The following is a 20,214-nucleotide window of genomic DNA, read 5'->3' on the forward strand; positions in this document are numbered from 1 at the left end:
TACGTACTCTCCGTATTGGAGGTGTCATTAACAGGACAGGACAGTACAGTACAGTATCTCTCTCCGCTAAGCGTCTGGCAACTGCACCAGGTTTTGCCGTTTCGGGGCAATCATGACAATACCACACCCTGTCACGGAGGACCCTAGTCCTGGCCAGCAGCACAGGACTAGGAGGTGCTATCTGGCTTAGTTTGGCGTTAGAGCGCTGTTAGGGGTCCCCCGGAGATAGGATAGCAAAGCCGGTGCAAGCTGCAGGTAAGGGGTTGGGGTTTACAACACTCCTTGCTGTTCTGGATTGAGCGGGCGAAGAACGGTGTGTGGCAGCGACCAGCGATTTCCAGCAAAAGGAGTCGAGGATTAGTTGTGGCTAAGGGTTGTAATTTTAGTTCTCGTCCCAGCTTGTTCCATCTGACGAGTACGATACACACTCAATTCTGACAAGCTGAGAAACTGACTTGTTTTATTATGTTCTATTTTGTTCTGCAGCGGACTTGTTAATTACATTCAGCTCAACTGGGAACGTGGCAACGGATCAAGGTACTTGGACATTTGAAGGGGCAATACTCAAACAGCAATGTCCAACCACGGGATATATTGGAGATATATGGCACAAAAATACCGTTTGCGAAAATCCTCTTCTACCTATTTCATACACCCTGTAATAACACATTCCATTGAATCCTCAAGACAGACAAGCTCCGGCCCAAAAACATAAACATTCATCCATTCACACATCCTCCACACACAGGCGACATCATCATCATCGTCGTCATCATCATCATGATTGAACAATCTTCGTCTTAGTGCTGCAGAATTCTGCAGCAATATGAACCAAGTTTGTTGAAGCAGGCATCATGACGAAGATAACAACAGTCTCAAAATTCAGGCGGTGAGTGAAGGGAAACAGAGGGATCCCCGACCATTCGCAGGGCCTCTACGAAAGGAGTCCCACTCCTCGATGATTCAGTCAGCCATCCAGACCAGTTTATCCCGTCAAAGATTGATGATTCTGGTCATCCTTAAAAAAAATCCTGCAGGAAAAGGAAAAGTATGTGCATGGCAGGAAAATCGAAGTAGACAATCTTTGCTTTTGCTGTGGATCGCAGATCATAGTCCTGCAATCAATTTACAAGTATTATTCCTGTGCGCGCGCTGCCAACTTGGTGCGGATAAAGGATCCATGTCGTAAACCATCTAGCTGCCACCATCATAATCTTCCGTGACTGATAGTTTATCAAACTTTGACTCGACTCGTCACTGCGCGTGCACGACAACCCCCAAGCGCAAGACGCATCATCATCCGAAACGGCCTTGATGACCCTATAAAACAAGGAGACATTGAACAGGCAAAGAGACCAACCCCCAGGGCTCCGTGCAGATGATTTCGTTGTCAACTTGGCCTGCACTGACTAATACCAAAGACTCCGTCTGACTGCTTCATTAGTTAACTTACGATGCGCATGGCGCCGTTGAAAATGCGTAGAAAGGGGATCCCGATATCATCCTACAATATCTTGGCTGTATGAGAAGCATGGATATTTTGACGTTTTTTTTTTTTTTTTTTTTTTTTGACGTCTCGCGATTCGCCTCCCCCTCTCCACCTCTACGTTCTCCGTGATCCTCATCTCGCACTGCCTTTTCGTCTGCTTGGTGCTCAAGAAACAGGGAACCACTCGCAGACCCCTCTCCACGAAATTCAAAAGTCAATATCAAGGAATGTATACTGTTTCGTTGTAAGTTGCTTTCATATCGTAACTGATAACAACAATAATACTACAGGCAGACGACATGTGCCCCTCATCTCATCTTGCAAACAACTGGTTTGGAGGGAAGCGAGACAACCGAAGAATGTTCCGTAGTGGATCTTTTTTCTTCACAACCTCAATATCAACCTTGGAAAGTAGCTATCAACAGAAAAAAATATCTTTCAATGGATCCTCGCTATAATCAAAAGAGAAAAAAAAAAAGTGGTAAGTGATCCACTCAATTCACTTTATATTTTTTGCTTCTTGAAGACGGTCTTCATAAACCAAACGGATCCATGCATGCACTTACTCGGAATACTAAGATCCATTTTCTTCTCCTCTCTCTACAAAACGAATACAGAAATAAAGAAAAACCGAAAGAGGGTTGTAACCCGACTCTTCGAAACACCAGCCCCAGCTTTATGTATCATCATTAACCCCTCCTTCAATGACGAAGTCGTATAGATGATGCATGGGGACCGACGCGACCACGTTTGACGGGGATGGCATCTTGACAAGGGAAAGTTGACCTTGATTCTCCAGCTTCTTCGTGTTCAAAATCTCCTTTTCCTGGTCAGCGCAGGGATCTCATGGAGGCAGAGCTGGGATCCTTGCTTGTTATTCCAGGTTGAACCCCACATCTTCACCTAGTTATGTGCCCCCAATCCTCTTATTATCAATACCTGTCTGTCTTGTCAATAACTCTGGAGGGTTGTTAGTGCTGCCTCGTAAGAAGCCAGGACTAGGGTCGTGGAAGGAATAATCGAAGCCGAAAAATGACGGCATTCGTAGAATAGTTACAGTATTAGTAGATCCCACAACAACCCTGGATTCAGTAACTGGAGGAAGAAGACACACGCTGCTCAAAATGCATGATTCCTAAGCTGCGGATATCCGCTTTGTAACTTGGTTATTATCATCCTTCTGAACCTCGCAGTCTGCCATGGGAAGTCCTCCGTATTACATGCCTGATATTTATATCAGATATTGAAATGTTTAACAAGCATTCCCCCTTTTTTTCCCGCTTTGTGCTCTGTGCTCAGTTCAATGATGTCAAAATTTAAGAACCAGTGGTAGCCACCAGTTGCAAATTTAGGCAGTTCGAGCAGGGTTTGGTTCAAGGAACAGTTTTTGATCGATAGCTCAATTTTCAGATCATTTTCTAGACACAACTCCTCAGATTCGAGTCAACACATATCACAATTTCATTTAGTTGTTCAGCTATTACTACAATTGCCAGCGACTTCACCATGTGCTTAGCGGGGTATTGGGTTTCAGGATAAGTGGATGGCCTGAGAAATACAAGTCCGAATGGTTCCCCTTGCTTTTAAAACCCACACCTTGTATGGGCGCGCCACACCAAATCGATGAAAACACCAAAACAATCAAAAGTACGTTGTGTACGAATGAGGACGCACATTAAAAATACTTCTACAAAATATTTAATTTCATCACCAAACCATATCAGATATGGACATGGAGGTGAAATATGAAGATTTCAAACCTCAGATAATAGCTATACTGAGGCCCTTTTTTTCATGAAATAGCTCATGTTATCAAATCTGAAAAACACACTGAAATTCTATGCAAAAGTCCAAAATTTTCACAATAAAACAGTGATTCTCATATAAAGTATACCATTTTCACTTTTATTGATAGAGGTGTCAGGCCATGAACTCCCAAGAGCCCTTTCAAACCTGAGCGCGCAGAGACGCGGATGAGAGTGAAGAACTTGATCCTCTCAAGAAGTATAATCTTTCTACAGATCTTCATGTTATCAACGTAACGACTGACTATCTTAATCTTAGGCATTTACATTCGAAGCTTTGTGAGACCGGTCAATCGCTCGCTCAAGCATATTCGTTGTCCTGCGTTGTCAAAAAGCTCTCATCACCTTCGATTTCGACGATTTAGCCTGCAAACCAAAGTGATACCCTCTTCTTCATCTGGGGGAAGAGAGCTTGGAGACATGTGCTCCAGAAACCCTTGCAATGAAGCCTGTGAGGCGACTTTGCAGCAGAATATGTCATAGAGGCCCATGATGTTTCCAGGGGTTCCTACAATCGGTGTGTCCGCGTGAAATTCGATAAAGGACAACATTGTCCGATTCTCAGAGTTGGCGGAGATCTTTTCTTCTCAGGGAAAAGATCAATGATGAGATGGCAGTCATGAAGTACATCTCCGGCAGCTAGCCTGCAATTCCCATTCCTAAAATATGGGGGAAGGGATGATGTGCTGCCTGTCCTTATATTGTCATGGATTATGATTGACGGTGAATTACGGTGTGACCATCTTGAGGGAGTCATCACCAGAGAACAAGAGGCCTTTGATGCTGAACCCCAGCATCGACATAGCCACATTGGAAATGGCGCATCAGTAAATGGCACCAATAACTCTCGCCATGCTTTATTGGAAGCTTATACTCATTGGCGCCTGGTTTTATTTGGTTGCGGATCTAGTTTGATGATATATATTGGAACTTCATAGATGAGATGTATTTTGGGGCTGGTACGAATCTGGATGATCGGTTGGATCTGCTCCGCAATGCGGAGCGAGATAAGTTGGGTCCTTTTGTTCAGCGGAAGATGGAGCAGGAGAAGGGGCAAAAGCTAGACGTGCATGGGATGCTGGATGAAAGAAATCATAAATAAATAAAAGGGGTTAACACTGCTTACTGGTAGTTTCGATAGAAAGCTGTGCAGTGTACAAATGATGATCAACAACCATATTTCTCTTGCATATATGTCAGAATATTTGTCTGGTACAAGCATTCTTAATCCCTCAATTTTTCCAATACGACAGGTTAGGTTGGTGTCAGGGATAGGAGTACAAGGGCTTCTACCCGAAGCGGGAATGAGATAGGTACCTAGGTACAGAACGTTGGTACCGACTGATCTGACTGGAAGTTGGGTGACTGTCCAACTTTCTGCTGTCGTTGTTCAAACCCGAACTCATCATCATAAGGGGTTATTTTGAAACATTTTAAGTCTTGACTGCGATAATATAGGCTGTCAGGTAGGCTGCACTGAGTTACATACCAATTTGAAGGCTACTATATCTGCAGGGCGTCCCTTCACAAGAAATGCAAGGCAAGACATCGATCTGCACTTGAAACGATATTCCCCAGGATGCTCTGCTGATCGTTATTCAAATAGAAAGAAATTCTATTTCTAACGTGTTGGTTTCGAGCCGAGAAATATCAATAGTCTATTCTGTAACCCTTATGTGTTAAATCAAATCCGGAGAGAACACTTTGCTATATGGCAAGCAATAATGAAGGTGGTGTCCGGGTTTGGCTCAAGTCTTCTGTTAAGAAGTCCGATATGTTCCTAGAAACCTTCGACCATCATCATTTATCAACCCCGGCGACCGACCCCTTGGTGGAGAGAAATGCTTCTTGGTTGTGTCTTGTCATCCACCACACATCTCTGGGAGACCAGTATGACGCTAATCCACATAATCTCGTGATGTTTCAGACATCTTTGGTGGCAACGGGAGACGTAGAGGGAAAGGAAACCCTTTGTAAAATTGAAAATCTATACAAAGTTTGCCAAACTCCCTCTGCCCCCTATTTCACCCAACGCGAAACCACTACACAACACACGAAACCAAACAAGCAAAACCTGGGAGAAGGTGAAAACCAAAGGCACCATCCAACCAGACTAAACCTACTCCCGGTCTAAAACAAACAAAAGGCGATGTTAGCTCTCTCCCAAACACATTCACCCCGCCCATCTCATACAGAAAATATACACACCCTTCCTCGCATGCTCCAGCCACGCCGTCATGTGCACCTTGACATCGTCAAGAGCACTGGCAGCGTCTGCCAGCTTACTCTCCGCCATCTGTACCAGCCGGTCCATCTCCCGGGAGAACACGGCGTGGACAGACTCCTCTATTGCCCGCCGCAGATTGGTGGTCGAATAGCCTTTATTATTCACGGCTGTTGCGGGATGAGGCGCTGCGGCAGCCGTCGTTGTGTCTCCACTGGCGGTGACGGTGCCGGTGCCGGTACGGGGAGTAACCGCCGGCTCTTGCTCCGTTTCTGACACAACAACTATATATATATCAACATAGTTAGAGATCAAAGAGGTCCGGGGAGCATATCAGGAAGATATATGCACGGAAATTCAAAGTACATACCCGTGTCCTTGACTTCGATCAGGGAGAAGGAGCTGGTACTCCTCCCCTCGCGATTTCTTGTCGGAGCCGATAGACGCTCCTTCTGTGACCGTTTCCGGCGGAAGTCAGCCTCCGCTACATTCCCATTTAGTCAGCAAACCCTTGATCGTGCCTTGACATGATGTCTGAAAAAGATGAATGGATGAATATGAAAATGATTATACTCACGGTCATTTTCGTCGACCACCCGGCGGTGCTGGCACCGCTTTCTTTTTTGCCGACACGAGTCACAAACCCGTGTCAGCCTTTTGCCTGGCTGGAGGTGGGGAGTTGGCGGTTGGAAGCGTCTCTGGCAATTAGGAGAGATTTCAGCAGCGTATTTCTTCATTAAATATTGCATGCTTTGTGGCGGAGGTTGTGTTGAGTTAGAGGAGGAGGATTAAGGCAAATAAAGAGGAAGAAGAAGAAGCTGAGATTGATGGAATGTTATATCTGTTCTCACCTTTGTCCCTTTGGCATTTTGCTATTTGTTTTGAAAACGACATATGTTGTCAGTTAATGTATGAACTAGGCAACACGAACCACAGGAGAGGAAACACAGGAGCCTCACCCTCTTCTCCTGTGCAATCTGATAGCAGCCATGGCAGATGGGGGTATTGTACAAAATCTTTGTTGAAGGGTTTTGCCAGCACCGTGCGCAAATTTCAGATTCTCCTTCGGTATGGCTAAAGTCATTGCTACGGCTGCCACTGGGTTTCTGATCGTTTGATTTCTGATTTTCATTTTCGCTTTCATTTTCATCTCCATCCTCATTCTCATTATCCTCGTCATCATCTTGATCTGAGTGGATGGAAGTAATACTTCCAAGAGAGCTGGAACCGTCATCGACTTCCACCGCTGCAATTTCCGCCATAACTGCTGCTGCTACCCTGCTCGGGCCATCGCTGCCATTTCTGCCTGAGAGAAAAGTAGATTTGACCTTTGAAGATGGATGCACGGTGTCATGGCATTTGAAACAGAGACCGGTCTCCTCAACAATGTTGTCCCTACTTCCAAAGCGACCACAATACGAACATCGACGGGTCATCGTACTGTCGTCTTCTGGTTCGGAGTCACTATAATTCCACATCGTTTTGGTCTCTGAGCGTTTGGATGGACTTTTGAAATTTCTGTATAGGGAAAGGGGTCATTTGGGATTTGGAGGGTGGGAGGGTGAAAATAAGGTAAATTTCGAAAGGGGTACGGTGCGTGGTAAAGGTAAAGCAACAGTCTCTTCTATGGATTTACCTTGATATAAGGGATTCCTTCTTGGCCTTCACGACTTCTGAAAAGACGACGAAGAAAATCTGGGCGAAAGACGCCTGATATGGTCTTGCGCTCCCGATAAACTACCTCAAGTTGGAGATATTGAAGGCGTTAATGGAAAAGGGAAAATGAAAATACAACAGGTGGAAGAATGACACAAGATGCCTGCATCCGCTATGATTTTGGTGCGTGAGAGTGTGAAAAGAGAGTGTCATGAGATTGAAAATGAAAGAATAAGAGATAAGGAGAAAGGAACAAGGCTTTGTTCATGAGGGTATTGGCTGTTGTTGAATGTGATAATGGCTTCTGTGCAGATGCGAATTTGAAGTTCGCTTGCTGCTTGTTTGCTGTGTGATACAGAGAACAAGAAAGGTGGGAAAGCAAAGGGATATATGTCCATTGTTTCCTCTGATCTTGAAATTCTTGGTTCAGAGAGGGTAAGTAACAGAGCTTAGAGAGTATGCAGGATAGTAACTTGACAGAGATATAATGAAATTATGACAGTGTTGTGTTGTATATAAGTGAATCCTTCTAGGGCTTAACAAAGAAGAAAAGGAAAACCAAAAGCACAATAATGAGGGTTTTGATGCGTGGCTTAGGAGAATACATTATTCTGAAATCCTGGAGGTGACTGGTATTGTGGTGAATGAGATGACGACGAGTAGAGGCAGACATCTCCCACACAAAAAGCAGAAGTATAAGAATAGGGGTTATGTAGCTCAGATGAATCGGATACCTTCCTCTCTTTCTCAATTCTCACAGATGCTTTCAAAGAGCTCGAACATCTGACCTTCGTGCTTCTATCAAGCAAAGGGCCATCACTTCCATCAAGGCCAAAGATCGATAGCCTTCCAAGTTCCATATTTGTAACCGGGACTAGGCACATTAGCGTCTATCTCTGCCTTCAGTTGGGTTAAAGTCCACTGAACCCTCTTTGCTTCCTCTGGAGAATTTAAATCGACCTTTTCAACCTCTTCGGGTACAATGACGATAACACGGAAATTTGCTCTTGCTATAGGGTCGTGAAGGTCATCCACCATTTGACCTAGCTTGAGCAATGGATTTGCTGGTAGTTCTGACATTGGAGTCCCAGGTGGCGGATTTTTGAAAGAGCCTATACAGAAACATAATTATTTTTGTCAATACGGGAGAAGGTTAGTTGCTTATGCATATCCGGTTTTGTTTTTCCCTTTAAAGGGGAAAAGCAAAAAGAAACAGCTGCACAATCGGTGCGATTTTAGGAAGAAGGAATGGAAATTGGGGTAGGATATCTGAGGAGATGAGAGTATCTATTTTCCTTTGATCTTTTGTTCCAACAAGAGTAGAAGAAAATAGGGATAGGGGTCAGAGACAGGGTTGCCATCCTCATAACCAGGTTCTTTTTTTGCTTAGCATTATGGCATAGTGCATGAAGAACAAACAATTGGCTGTAACATATGTCCATGATGCCGGAAAGAGGTGAAATAAAGAAAACTAGGCGGAAGAAATCATCTTAATCATACCTCTCATCGTTGGACTCAAATTCGCAAAATGTGCCGTGATCTCCTTATCCCAACTCCATCTCTTCGTATCTTCATCCACGCTATCTTCTCGTCGTCGTACCCACGGCCAAATGTCTTCTCGGGCCTTCAGTTCGTCTGGGTCATCGTCATCACCGCCAACGATAAATGCCCGACCCTTAATTCTCCACTGCGTCATCACATCTTTGATCCAAAAGACTGCCTCAACTCTCCCACCACCTCCACTTTCAACACCACTACGGCTTCCATCTGAGGATGAGAATATCTGAGCAATCTTTTCCATCCTGACATCGGTGGTAAAGGTCAAAAGATCACTTTCGTAAGTATTTGGGTTTATTCCACGCTCATTAGAAGTGTTTCCATCCTCTAGAAGCTGGTGTTTGGCGGCTTCTCCCAAGCGTAGCTCTGTCCAAAAGCCACGGAAGATGCATGTGCGCACACGGGGGTGTATAACGCCGCTGCTGTCTCTATGTACAGTTGACAAAGAGAACTCTGGTGAAACCAGCTTTGAAATATGGGATTGAAATAAGGGCCGCCATGTCGCCCTAGATGGCGGAGGAAACTGAGAAGGTTGCTGTGAAGCCATGAATATATATGCGTGATAGCGCTTGGGGTATAGATTATAAATTGTATGAAACCTTGGTAGCGAATATGAAACCAACAAATATATAGAAGATGGGTCCGAAGCTGGCCTATATCAGCGCATCCGGGGATACCGCATCCAGTTTTAGTATCCTGATGGGATCTAGTTCGTCTTTGTTCCCTTCTTCTGGCTGGATGGACCGTTGAATGACAACTAGATGAACGTAACAAGCGGGGTATCGCTACTCTATTTGTTAATGGGATTGTATTATATAGCTGGTTGTCGTCTTGTGTGGGAGTCCTTGTTCACAGTTCTCTGAATTCAAGTTTAGTTAACGGTTCCTCATACGGTTTAGTTAACTAGTTTAGTGCGGGGCGCTTATTTTCGACCTCACCATTTGATCTGATAAGATAAGATCGCATCCAACTTCAACATGCGCAATCACTTATCAAAATTGTTTTACCGTCTTCTACAGAATAACCTGTATACCACTTATCCAACATGGGGACACCTTCTGCATCCCCAAGTCCTTTTGCCTTAGCCGATCAGTCTGGACAAGTAGCTGACAAGCTTCCGCCTGCGACCCCGGTATATATTCTTCGCGGTCATGCATCATCGATACATGCCTTGCGCTTTTATAGCAGAAACTCAAGACTTATATCTGGCGATGCGGATGGCTGGATAGTTGTGTGGGATATGAGTACAAAACGCGCAGTTGCCTCTTGGAAAGCACATGGATCTGCTGTTCTAGGGCTTCAAGGTGTCGTCGTTAACTCAGAGCAAGATGAAGCTGGACAGGGGCAAGAAGGTGGAAATGAGAGATGGGTATTTACGTATGTGCCTCTTATTTCTTCGTTAAAATGTGCCTAGTCATTTCTCCCTTTATGTTTACGATGGCGTTCTTTACATATATTTTATCATCTGGTTCTAACATGTGGCTGTAGGCATGGTCGAGATCACAAGTTTCGCGTTTGGCGATTAAATCTTGCTGATGAAGAATCTTTGAGTAAAGAGCTACCTGTAGATGAATCGAAGAGCGTTCATCCACGAAATGAACCCTGGATGCTTCATTCTCTACCTGTTAACGCACTGAATTTCTGTGCTTTTGCACTGTGCCGCATATTTCCGGACAAACGTTTGGCATCCGATACCAAATCACTCGGTTGTCGGCAAAGCGCAAGTGTTGACTGTGTGCCTATAGAAGAAAATTCAAAACCGCAGCATATATTCTTTCTAGCCGTACCCAATGCGCTGAATACTGGCGGTATAGATGTGTTCCACCTGCCTTCTGAGAAGCGCGTGTCGACCATCTCTCCGGATCCATCAATAAACACAGGAATGGTGATGGCCGTTGAACTGTTCAGATGTCCTCAAGGAAATCTATGCCTGATTTCCGGTTATGAAGATGGCCGTGTTATGGTGCACACCAAAAAGTCACTGGAATCTTTGGAGAGCCTGACCATCAATCAGTCATCGTTCACCTGGGAGAGAATATACATAAATCATCCACATTCTCAACCAATACTCTCTCTTTCCCTATCGCCCCCAGGAAGAAACGAACATGATATGTTCTTCCTCTCATCATCTGCTGACGAAATTATCGCCAAACATCCCATCACCGCTTCTAAAAGTCCGCTTAAAGTGCTAAATACGAAACATGCAGGTCAGCAGGGTCTACGAATACGCAACGATGGGAAAATATTCGCAACGGCTGGATGGGATTGCAGAATTCGAGTCTACTCGTGTAAGAGTATGAAGGAGTTGGCTGTTTTGAAGTGGCATAAGGAAGGTTGTTATGCCGTTGATTTCGCGGACCTTGCTAATGAGAATAAAATGAATGACAATGATAATGCTAATACCGGAAGGAAGAGCCCTGGTTATTCTGATGAACCAAATAAGGTGGACGCGATGGGACCAGCTGCTGATGCCCCGAATTCGGATACAGACACAAAGCCACGAACGATGGCACTTAATAGAGTCACTCCAGTTGGATCACTCGCAGCAATAAAGGAACAGCGAAGCCAAAAGGCACAATCTACCCATTGGCTTGGGGCGGGATCTAAGGATGGCAAAATATCATTGTGGGACATTTATTGATCGTGAAAAATATTTTTATTTCTCATCTCTTTTTAACACAAAAGAAGACTAGAGATATATACTAACAACACTGACCCTGGATATATTTACGCAATATTAAATTCACTAGCGCCCACCATATGCTCCTTCAACTTTGCCCGCATTTTACGCGCTCCATCAGAGATGACTGCGCTGCTATCATCTTGGGCACCATCTCTAGTGTGTTTTCTATCGGCCTTGAATTCCTTCTTCGTATCATCTATACCCGGTCGAAGACCAGGAACATTGATCTTAGCGGGTCTGTCACGTAGCGCAAAGCTCTTTGCTAAGTGGCCTAAATGCAGATCCTTGATGTTAAACATATCTCGTTCACCCGCAATGTGCGTGGCATAAGCTCGGATATGAGACTGATATGCTCGTCTGGCCATCTCGAGAATGGCAGGATTCTCAAGTGCCCAGCGCTCGATGTCAAGCTGCCATTCGGTTGCCTTCGCTTCCCAACCCTTGCTCGCCATTTCGGTATTTCCTCCAAAGCCACGTTTCAATGTCTCGTTAGCGTCGGTACGGCAAATGTTAGCGCCACCATCCCGATAGCCACTTTTCAAAATTTCGACGTATTTTTCTTCGTTGCCGGGAAGCAGGAATATAAGAGCGCGACCATCTCGTCCGAGTCGTGCAGTTCTGCCAATACGGTGGAGGTGATCGTCTGCACTAAAGGCGGGATCATATTCGATAACAAAATCGACATTTGGAAGGTCAAGGCCACGAGCTGCGACATCGGTGCATATGAGCACGGCCGCTTCGCTTTGGCGGGCAAATGATGTGAGAGTTGAGGTTCTGACATGTTGGGGAAGAGAACCATGGAGTCTGTATATCGTAACTGGATTAGTAGGGTTGGAGAAAGCTGTTGCTTTGGCAATCGTGACATGAGATGCTAAATTGGTAGTAAATGAGGTTTCCGCAACAATGAGGCCCTCCTTTTCTCCCTCGTTTTTATTTTCTGAATCTTGCCTGGAGAAAACCTCGAAATGGAAGTCCACAGAGTCTGCACATGAAACGAACACTATCGCTTTCATAACAGACCCTTTCCTAGCAAATGTCCGTTTCATTAATGCTGCCAGAGTAACGAGCCGTAGTTTTGCAGCTACCACAGAATAAGACTGTTTAAGCTGGGCGGGTACGGAAAACTCAGAGTTATTAGCGTTATTCTTCGCCGTTGCCTCATTGCTTTCATCATCTGGATCAGCCTGAACATGTACAGCGTCCTTGAGACTTATCTCTCCCAGCCTCTGAACATTCATCTTCAAAGTTGCCGAACACAATATCGTAACTCTCTTGGTAGGCAAGCCAAGGATACCATTTGATTTTTGCCTCTCATCTAACTTCTTCACAATTCCTTGAATCTCTTCCTCAAATCCCAAATCCATAAGCCTATCACCCTCGTCAAGGACCAGCCACCTGACGTTACTCACATTCAACACCTTCGTGTTTTCCAAATGGTCCGCCAACCGGCCAGGCGTAGCGACAAGGATATTCAACCCCTTCCTCAACCTCGCCTTCTCGGACTTTTTTTTCTCTCCACCAATAACCGTGCCCGCAACAATCCAATGCGCGCACCGCAGTAACTGTTCCAGCACGACTGATATTTGTTTGCATAACTCTCTCGTAGGAGCCAAGATAATAGCAAAAAGTCCGGAGTCCCTATGTACAGCATTATTATCCTCCTCCCCACCACCCCGCCCAAAAGCTTTGCCATTGGTCTTTGATAAGTTGATCAGTCGCTGAACCAAGGGAAGTAGATATGCCAACGTTTTCCCCGACCCAGTCTGCGCCTGTATAAATGCATCGCATTCCTCCTTCAGCAACTGTGATATGGCACTCTTCTGAACTGCGGTTGGAGCTTTGAGCTCTAGTTTTGTCATAAGATGCGCTGCGAGTGTAGGCGATAACCCCAGCGACGTGAACGTGTCGATTCCGTCGATAAGGGGCGCGTTGGATGGCTTGGAGGGTTCATCGGACTCTCTTTCTGGTTTCGGTGGTTCAACGGCAGAGGTGGGGGTGGGGTTAAATGAAAAAAGGGACGATATAATTTCGCGCGGCTGATTCTGGTTCTTGCGAGCTTGATTCTGTTTTGTATTACTGCTGCCGGTGTTAGGAGCAGTAACTTGCCCTCCGGTGCGATTCGACAGCTTAAAATCGCCATCCACCCTCTGCCGTTTCGATGGCCGAGGGGATATTATTTCAACTCTATTTGGATTCCCTGGCCCACCCTTCTGTCTGGCATTATCCCGATCTTCAGAATTGGATTTGTTTTGTCTGTGGAGTGCGATTTTCTTTACAGAGAGGCGGTCCTTCCATGTGCCGCCCTTGTATTTCTGCTGGGTGTTTATGATACCGTCTCCCAAGCTGAAGTTAAGGAGCATGCCATCGTCCGCCATGGTGACGGATAGTGGACGCTAAAATGCTCCGTCGTGCATGGGGATTTACTTATTGCATCTCCCGTCCACCAAAAGAAAATGTTGAAATATATCAAAATATTTCCAGGTTGAGTTTTTCCAAAGTTTGACTAATCAACAAACACGCCAAGAGTGAAGAGTTCAACCCCTGGCCCTCGCGCTAGTTTTATTCAAGAAGTTCTACGAGTGAAAGAAGAATGCAGAAAAATACATCTGACAAAAGCTTGCATTATTCAATAACTTCAATGTAAACTGTCACCCTAAATTCCACAAATAGGCAAATATGGAGCAGTCTAGTTCGTAAATATGCGATAATAGGCGCCCGAAATAATGCATCCGAGATCGCTAAACAGTCGTTAAATGATGATATTATCAATTAACCTCACCGGGATATCACCACCAGTCTTTCCACAATCTTCGCCAGGTTGGGGGCTCTCTATCGGGAGCATCTTCACAGCACCGCTCAAGACGGCGCCTTTCGACTCATCAACTGTCTCCAATTCTTCAAGTGAATCCACATCCGAGAGCGAAATATAATCGAGTTCGAATCTTGCACGCTCAGAAGGTGGTAGGGCTTCCTGTTCGCGAGCAATGGACGCTATCAGTTGATTTGCGGGTCCTAAAATCTCTTTCCGTCCCCTCTTGCCCGACAAATATGCCTTCTCCGCTTCCTTGAGCGCTTTATACAGGACAAGTCCAACCCTGCGTCGTCTAGTGCCCAGATTAACATTTCGTGAGCTCATTGCCAAACCGCTCTCCTCCCGTATCGTAGGCCCTAACCTCACATCAGTCCCAACGTGCAGATCTTTCACCATCCGCTTGATCACAACCGTCTGTTGCACATCCTTTTGGCCAAAGTAGACTCGATCGGGCGTCACGATGTTGAACAGCTTCATGCAGACAGTGGCCACTCCGCGAAAAAAGACCGGGCGGGAAGCCCCTTCTAGAAGATTTGCTAGAGGGGTGATGGTAACGAACGAACCATATCCATCCAGTTCAGAGGTGGGCGGAAGCGTCGGATACATGACTTTGTTCGTTGGGGCAAAAATTGCAGAGATACGGCCTGGGGATGAACCGGCCTCTGTGATTCCCCCAGCCTGGGAAGCCGCGCGAGCCAGCTCGTTGTCTAGCTCTTCTAATTTCTGAAGGTCTGCCTCCCAAGTCCTTGGGTATTTGTCCAGGTCCTCATTCACCCCGAATTGGGTCGGATTAACGAAAATACTAACGAACACGTCCGTATTTTCACCGGCTGCTTGGCGGATTAGAGATAGATGGCCATCATGCAAGGCACCCATAGTAGGAACCAAACCAACGGTTCTATTCGAAAGAAGGAGTTGCTTTCTGTATTGGCGGAGCGCTGGTGCGTCACGGAACACGGAGAAGGGAGCATCTCTGGTGTTCGGGGTACCATTGGAGTTGTTGGATAACCATGACGGCATAGCTACGATGTCGACTATTAGAAAGAAGTAGTAGCTATACTGCCTAGAGCTACTTACAGGAGAATCTCCTCAGGAAACGTGACACCATTGCGATAGTTGGGAAGGTAGTATGATGATGTTATGTTAAGGAATGGCAGCACGCAGCTGAAGAAAGAAGTCCAGAAAGAAGAAGGAAATGACATTGGGAGAAAGAGGACCAAGGAGATATATTTCCAATTTTACATTATGAATTAATTGGAGAGGGAGTCCTTCATATGCAAAGGACCATTTCGAAATGGGCAGTGTGGTACTCTGTGACAGTATTTAGGCAATAATTTATGTTGTCCAACATTGGTGATGCTGTGTTTATTTACGGGTTGCTGCGACCTTCGGGAAATGGTACTGTCACGTGATACAACTAGTGCGGCGAATGATCATGTGACCTGTATGAACGCTGCCGAGGTCCAACATGAAATCCGAGCTTCCACACCGTAAATGTTGGGCTTACTACGACGGACTCAGGTGGAGCGGCAGCCCCGAGACGGCGGCGAAATGGACTACGAGGACAAGTTGTCTCTTCTTTTGTAAGAAAGGAGGAGGACTTCTGGTGTGGCGCGTTAACAGGGCCCTCGAAAGGTGGAACTTGGCAAATCTCCACTGCCTCGTCGTGTTCCAGTGGTTCTGATAATAACCCTACCACCACGCTCTTATTCCCTAAAATAATATCGTTTAGCAATTGGAATTAGCCATCATGTCTTCTCCAAAAGGCGCGGGCCACATGGCCCCAGATCTAGAGATTGTCGGGGATCGGGTCACCGTGCATCCCACTGGTTTCACCGGAGGCCCTGGGGTTCATGATGATGGCATCACTGAGCGAAAGCTTGTGCGGAACATGGCACGCTTTCGAGAAAATCCCTTTGAGTTTCTTCGTGAAGTCAGCCTGTTCGTTTCCGGGTCAGGATGGCGCGCATATGAAAACATTATCGGGCAGCCAGTGTTTTACCCTGGCTTCTCCGAGAGAATGAAGTTAGATATCATCAGGAACCCGATATTGGTTGGGAAGATTACGGAGCTGGCGGAGTTGCGAACTCGAGTAGAAGAGGAGGAAGGTCTGCTAGATCCCCGAAAATCGAACAATGATCATGATCCTCGTAGAAGGAGGAAAAACGAGATTGAGGCGAATTTAAGGGAGGTCGTCGATACCATGATGGAGAATATGATTTGCAAAATGGAAAGTAAAAACTTCATCCGGGGAGCATATTATTTATGTACACAGCTTCTTACGAGAGCATATCACCAAGGTACATTCTTTTTGCTTCCTATTTATTAGTTACGTATATGGGTACTTAAGATCACGAAAAATATACTGACTCTGGAATGCAGGAATCCATGTTTCTAGCGAGGAGGTTCTCCGCTTGAGATTTGTTGCAGAGGCTGCAGCAAAGAAAAAGCAATCGATAGTGTTCTTGCCTTGTCATAGATCTCACGTAGACTACGTTTCACTACAAATCATCTGCTATCGCCTTGGAATTGGACTTCCAGTGGTTGTGGCGGGAGACAATTTGAATATTCCTTTGCTCGGGAGCTTCTTACAGCGTGCAGGTATATCTATTTCGTTCCTAGCAAACCATGCATGATTTACTTTTGGAACAGGCTGACAACCAATCCAGGCGCAATGTGGATTCGTCGAACATTCGGGGATGACTCCTTGTACCATACGCTCGTCCAAGCTTATGTTGATACCCTGTTAAAAAACGGGTTTAATTTTGAATGCTTTGTGGAGGGAGGTCGTTCGAGAACAGGAAAGCTCCTACCTCCTAAATTTGGTATCCTCAGCTTTCTCTTGGATAGTATTGCGTCTGGCCGAGTCAACGATGCAATTATCTGCCCGGTCAGCACGCAATATGATAAGGTTATTGAAACTGAGTAGGTATTCAATTCCAAATACAGCAAGCCAAACTTGGCACACTAATACTCTTTTTCTTTTTTTAAAAAAAAAAAAAAAATCAGATCGTACATTAGTGAACTTCTCGGTCAACCGAAGCAAAAAGAGAATCTAGTGGATTTTCTTAATTCTTCTTCGGTCCTATCGCTCAAGCTGGGTAGGGTTGACGTCAGATTTCACGAACCATGGAGTCTGAAAGCATTTGTCGCCGAGCAGTCTGCCAGAATATACAATACCCCCAATAACGGTGAAATTCAATTGAAAATGGGGAGTGCAGAACGAGGACGCCTCCTCAGAACACTAGGATACCGTGTCCTATCAGACATCAATAACGTGGCCGTGGTGATGCCAACAGCGCTGGTTGGCACAGTTCTTCTTACTCTTCGAGGCCGTGGTGTTGGTAAAACAGAACTTGTTCGACGCGTGGATTGGTTATGTGATCGAGTTCGTACTAAGGGAGGGAGAGTGGCACATTTCTACAGAGCTCCGACGGAACAAGTAGTCGATCGCGCAATCGAAGTTTTGGGACCTAACCTAGTTGGTGAAATTGGCGGCCTTGCGGAACAGACATTCTATGCCGTGGATCGGTTCCAACTCTCATTTTACAGAAATATGACAATCCATCTTTTCATAACTGAAGCGCTGATGTCCGCTGCTATGTATTGTCGCGTAAAGCAAGGGGGCGGACCGATAAACCAGCGCAGCACCTATGACGAACTCCTCGCCCAGGTCTCCTTCCTGTCCCAGGTAAGATAATATTTTTTCTTTAAATTTCGACATTTGTTCAATTCTGTAGAAGTTCCAAAAAGCTAACGCGGTCTTCAAAGCTCTTCCGAGGAGAATTTATCTTCCCCCTTGATGGCTTAACTCACAACCTTGAGAAGACTCTAAATGGGCTGGAACGGGACCATGTAATCAAAGTCACCAGAGACGCAGCTGACGTGCCGATGTTTATGGAGCTAAGCGATGCAGAGCGTGAATGTGGAAGAGAAAACTATGACTTCTACTGCTTCCTGATCTGGCCTTTTATTGAAGCGAGTTGGCTTGGAGCTGTATCCCTTATGGGGCTTACCCCGCCCCTGGATAATGGTCCCATGTCTCCCTGGATTGACATAAAGAAGGCACACGAGAGTGCCCAACTGGTAAGCATAAAACACCTCTATCCTACCACCCCCGATATAGACATGTATTCCAACATTAACGCTTCCGGCTAAAAAACCAAAAGCTGGGCAAAACACTCTACCACCAAGGCGACCTCTCATATTTCGAAGCCGTCAACAAAGAAACCCTCAAGAATGCATATAAGAGATTCGAAGAGGAAGGCATTATCATCGTCGCAAAGTCAAAGGGCACCCAAACGACTACCATGAGAATCGCGCCCGGCTGGATGCCTGAACGCGATGCAACTACAGGGAAGCTCCTGGCCCGCGGAAAACTATGGGACTTTATGTCCCGGATCGCCCAGTCGCGGCGTGAAGGGTATGTATAATGTGCTGCGTTCCCCTCGACACCTACACTTTTTTTTCTTTTCTTCAATAGAATACTCGACTCTCCCGCCCTGGTTCTGTGGACGACGACCACAGTTGCAAAGGCTGACGCTGGGATACGGCCTGTTTTATAGGAAAAACCGTCGAGACGGAGCCACCGTGTCCTCTCGCGTACTCACCATGACCGACGCAGTGGGTCGAGGGGTATTTGAAGTGGCAGCAGCGACAGAGTCCGCTGCTTTGTCGAAAGAGCTTGACGTCTCCACGAGACATCCTAGACGAACGGCGCTTGGGGCAAGCTCGAAGCTGTGATGGGTATGTTGGGGTGTTATATATATAGCCTGTATATTGTTGTATATACACACATGAACATCTGCAATTCGTTTTGCTGTTTATTGAACTTTATTATTCCCAGTGCCTCTTATATATGTTCTCTTTATGTCTCGCACCACCCTCTTACTCAAATTTCGGAAGGGGGGGGGGGGATAGAAAGAGTACACACCACTCCGTATATGTCTCTCCATTCCTGCATTTTGTATTATATTGCTATTCTTTAATTTTGTCAGTACCACCATCATCAACATTCTCACTGTGAATTTTCGTAGCGCAAATCTGTCATGTCATTCAGGAGAGAGAGAGAGAGAAGAAATGCTGGAACAAAGGCATAAAAATGCAAAAAAGCTACATCAAATGAGGTGAATCAATTTTGAGATGACCCCAATAACCAAAGGATGTATATAAGTCACACCAAGTAACGGATCCCTCACAAGCTCTTAAATTCCAACCCTTGTGGAACCTTATTTCGTCTGAGTGTTGTCACTGGCACGTTGCGTGTAGGTTTTTGCGTTGGATAAATTACTTGTAGATATCTACATATCCAGATTTTTCGAGCAGATTCTAAAACATGGTGTCTTGTTCCATGTGGAGGTTGCTGTGGAGGGTTTGGTTCTCTGAGACCAAGTCGCTGTGTAGCTTCATCGCTAAAAATAGATCGATGGTGCTTGATTCCCGACATTTGTAGTCTCACAAATTAGCTAGGTAAGATATTTAATGGGAGAGATAATACCGGCATAACAGGTACGTATATAAGCAAGTAATATTGATTATATATAGATCTTGCTTCAATTCTAGGACAATACAACCCTCCTGCTGGGGTCCCGACTCGGGTAGAAAATATGGAGAAAGGCACCCGAGTATCTCTTGCTGCCTCTCCCTATCGCTAACAGTGGGTTGGTGTCATATTCCGTACTGTATGTATGGTAATCTGGGGAGGCAACCTTTGCATCACCCCACAACGGGAGGTACCGTCCTATACGGCACTAGTATCCTATCCCTATCGATCGACTGGGTCCCCTTTTGCAAACCGCCACTCAGAGTGGAGTAAAAGCGCCACTTTGCAAAATGGCGGCATTCTATTGGGGAGTTCACTTAATAGTACGCGCGTCATTTTCTCTGTGCGGGGCCGAATTCCTGAAGAAATACCAGAATTACGGCTGCTTACCGTACATACCGTATCTATTGTACCAACCGTACATCCAGAAAGTCTAAAAAAAACTG

The 20,214-nt window shown here is 45.6% G+C and overlaps 7 protein-coding genes across 7 annotated transcripts; 3 read left to right on the forward strand and 4 right to left on the reverse strand.

Annotated features, from left to right (window-relative positions):
• Positions 1–4,007: 4,007 nt before the first annotated feature.
• PADG_11930 (uncharacterized protein) lies at positions 4,008–4,396 on the forward strand (the record flags this gene model as incomplete). The annotated part of the gene is made up of 2 exons (XM_010762849.1): positions 4,008–4,181; positions 4,205–4,396. The coding sequence occupies 2 exons, from the start codon at positions 4,008–4,010 to the stop codon at positions 4,394–4,396; spliced, it is 366 nt and encodes a 121-aa protein (XP_010761151.1).
• Positions 4,397–5,467: 1,071 nt separating this feature from the next.
• Positions 5,468–6,996, reverse strand: PADG_05461 (uncharacterized protein; the record flags this gene model as incomplete). Its single annotated transcript, XM_010762448.1, has 5 exons — positions 5,468–5,802; positions 5,889–6,002; positions 6,096–6,216; positions 6,370–6,390; positions 6,478–6,996. The coding sequence occupies 5 exons, from the start codon at positions 6,994–6,996 to the stop codon at positions 5,468–5,470; spliced, it is 1,110 nt and encodes a 369-aa protein (XP_010760750.1).
• Positions 6,997–7,999: 1,003 nt separating this feature from the next.
• Positions 8,000–9,278, reverse strand: PADG_05462 (uncharacterized protein; the record flags this gene model as incomplete). The annotated part of the gene is made up of 2 exons (XM_010762709.1): positions 8,000–8,286; positions 8,675–9,278. 2 exons carry the CDS (start codon positions 9,276–9,278, stop codon positions 8,000–8,002), a joined length of 891 nt encoding a protein of 296 aa, XP_010761011.1.
• Positions 9,279–9,776: 498 nt separating this feature from the next.
• PADG_05463 (uncharacterized protein) lies at positions 9,777–11,372 on the forward strand (the record flags this gene model as incomplete). The annotated part of the gene is made up of 2 exons (XM_010762710.1): positions 9,777–10,108; positions 10,220–11,372. The coding sequence occupies 2 exons, from the start codon at positions 9,777–9,779 to the stop codon at positions 11,370–11,372; spliced, it is 1,485 nt and encodes a 494-aa protein (XP_010761012.1).
• Positions 11,373–11,458: 86 nt separating this feature from the next.
• Positions 11,459–13,789, reverse strand: PADG_05464 (ATP-dependent RNA helicase DBP7; the record flags this gene model as incomplete). The annotated part of the gene is made up of 1 exon (XM_010762711.1): positions 11,459–13,789. One exon carries the CDS (start codon positions 13,787–13,789, stop codon positions 11,459–11,461), a length of 2,331 nt encoding a protein of 776 aa, XP_010761013.1.
• Positions 13,790–14,163: 374 nt separating this feature from the next.
• PADG_05465 (pantoate-beta-alanine ligase) lies at positions 14,164–15,246 on the reverse strand (the record flags this gene model as incomplete). Its single annotated transcript, XM_010762449.1, has 1 exon — positions 14,164–15,246. The coding sequence occupies one exon, from the start codon at positions 15,244–15,246 to the stop codon at positions 14,164–14,166; it is 1,083 nt and encodes a 360-aa protein (XP_010760751.1).
• Positions 15,247–15,976: 730 nt separating this feature from the next.
• On the forward strand, positions 15,977–18,969 carry PADG_05466 (uncharacterized protein; the record flags this gene model as incomplete). The annotated part of the gene is made up of 7 exons (XM_010762450.1): positions 15,977–16,526; positions 16,609–16,827; positions 16,896–17,151; positions 17,248–17,917; positions 17,998–18,312; positions 18,396–18,649; positions 18,792–18,969. The coding sequence occupies 7 exons, from the start codon at positions 15,977–15,979 to the stop codon at positions 18,967–18,969; spliced, it is 2,442 nt and encodes an 813-aa protein (XP_010760752.1).
• Positions 18,970–20,214: the final 1,245 nt, after the last annotated feature.

Source organism: Paracoccidioides brasiliensis (genome assembly GCF_000150735.1).
Source record: "Paracoccidioides brasiliensis Pb18 unplaced genomic scaffold supercont2.6, whole genome shotgun sequence".
In the NCBI taxonomy this organism is placed as follows: Eukaryota; Fungi; Ascomycota; class Eurotiomycetes; order Onygenales; family Ajellomycetaceae; genus Paracoccidioides; species Paracoccidioides brasiliensis.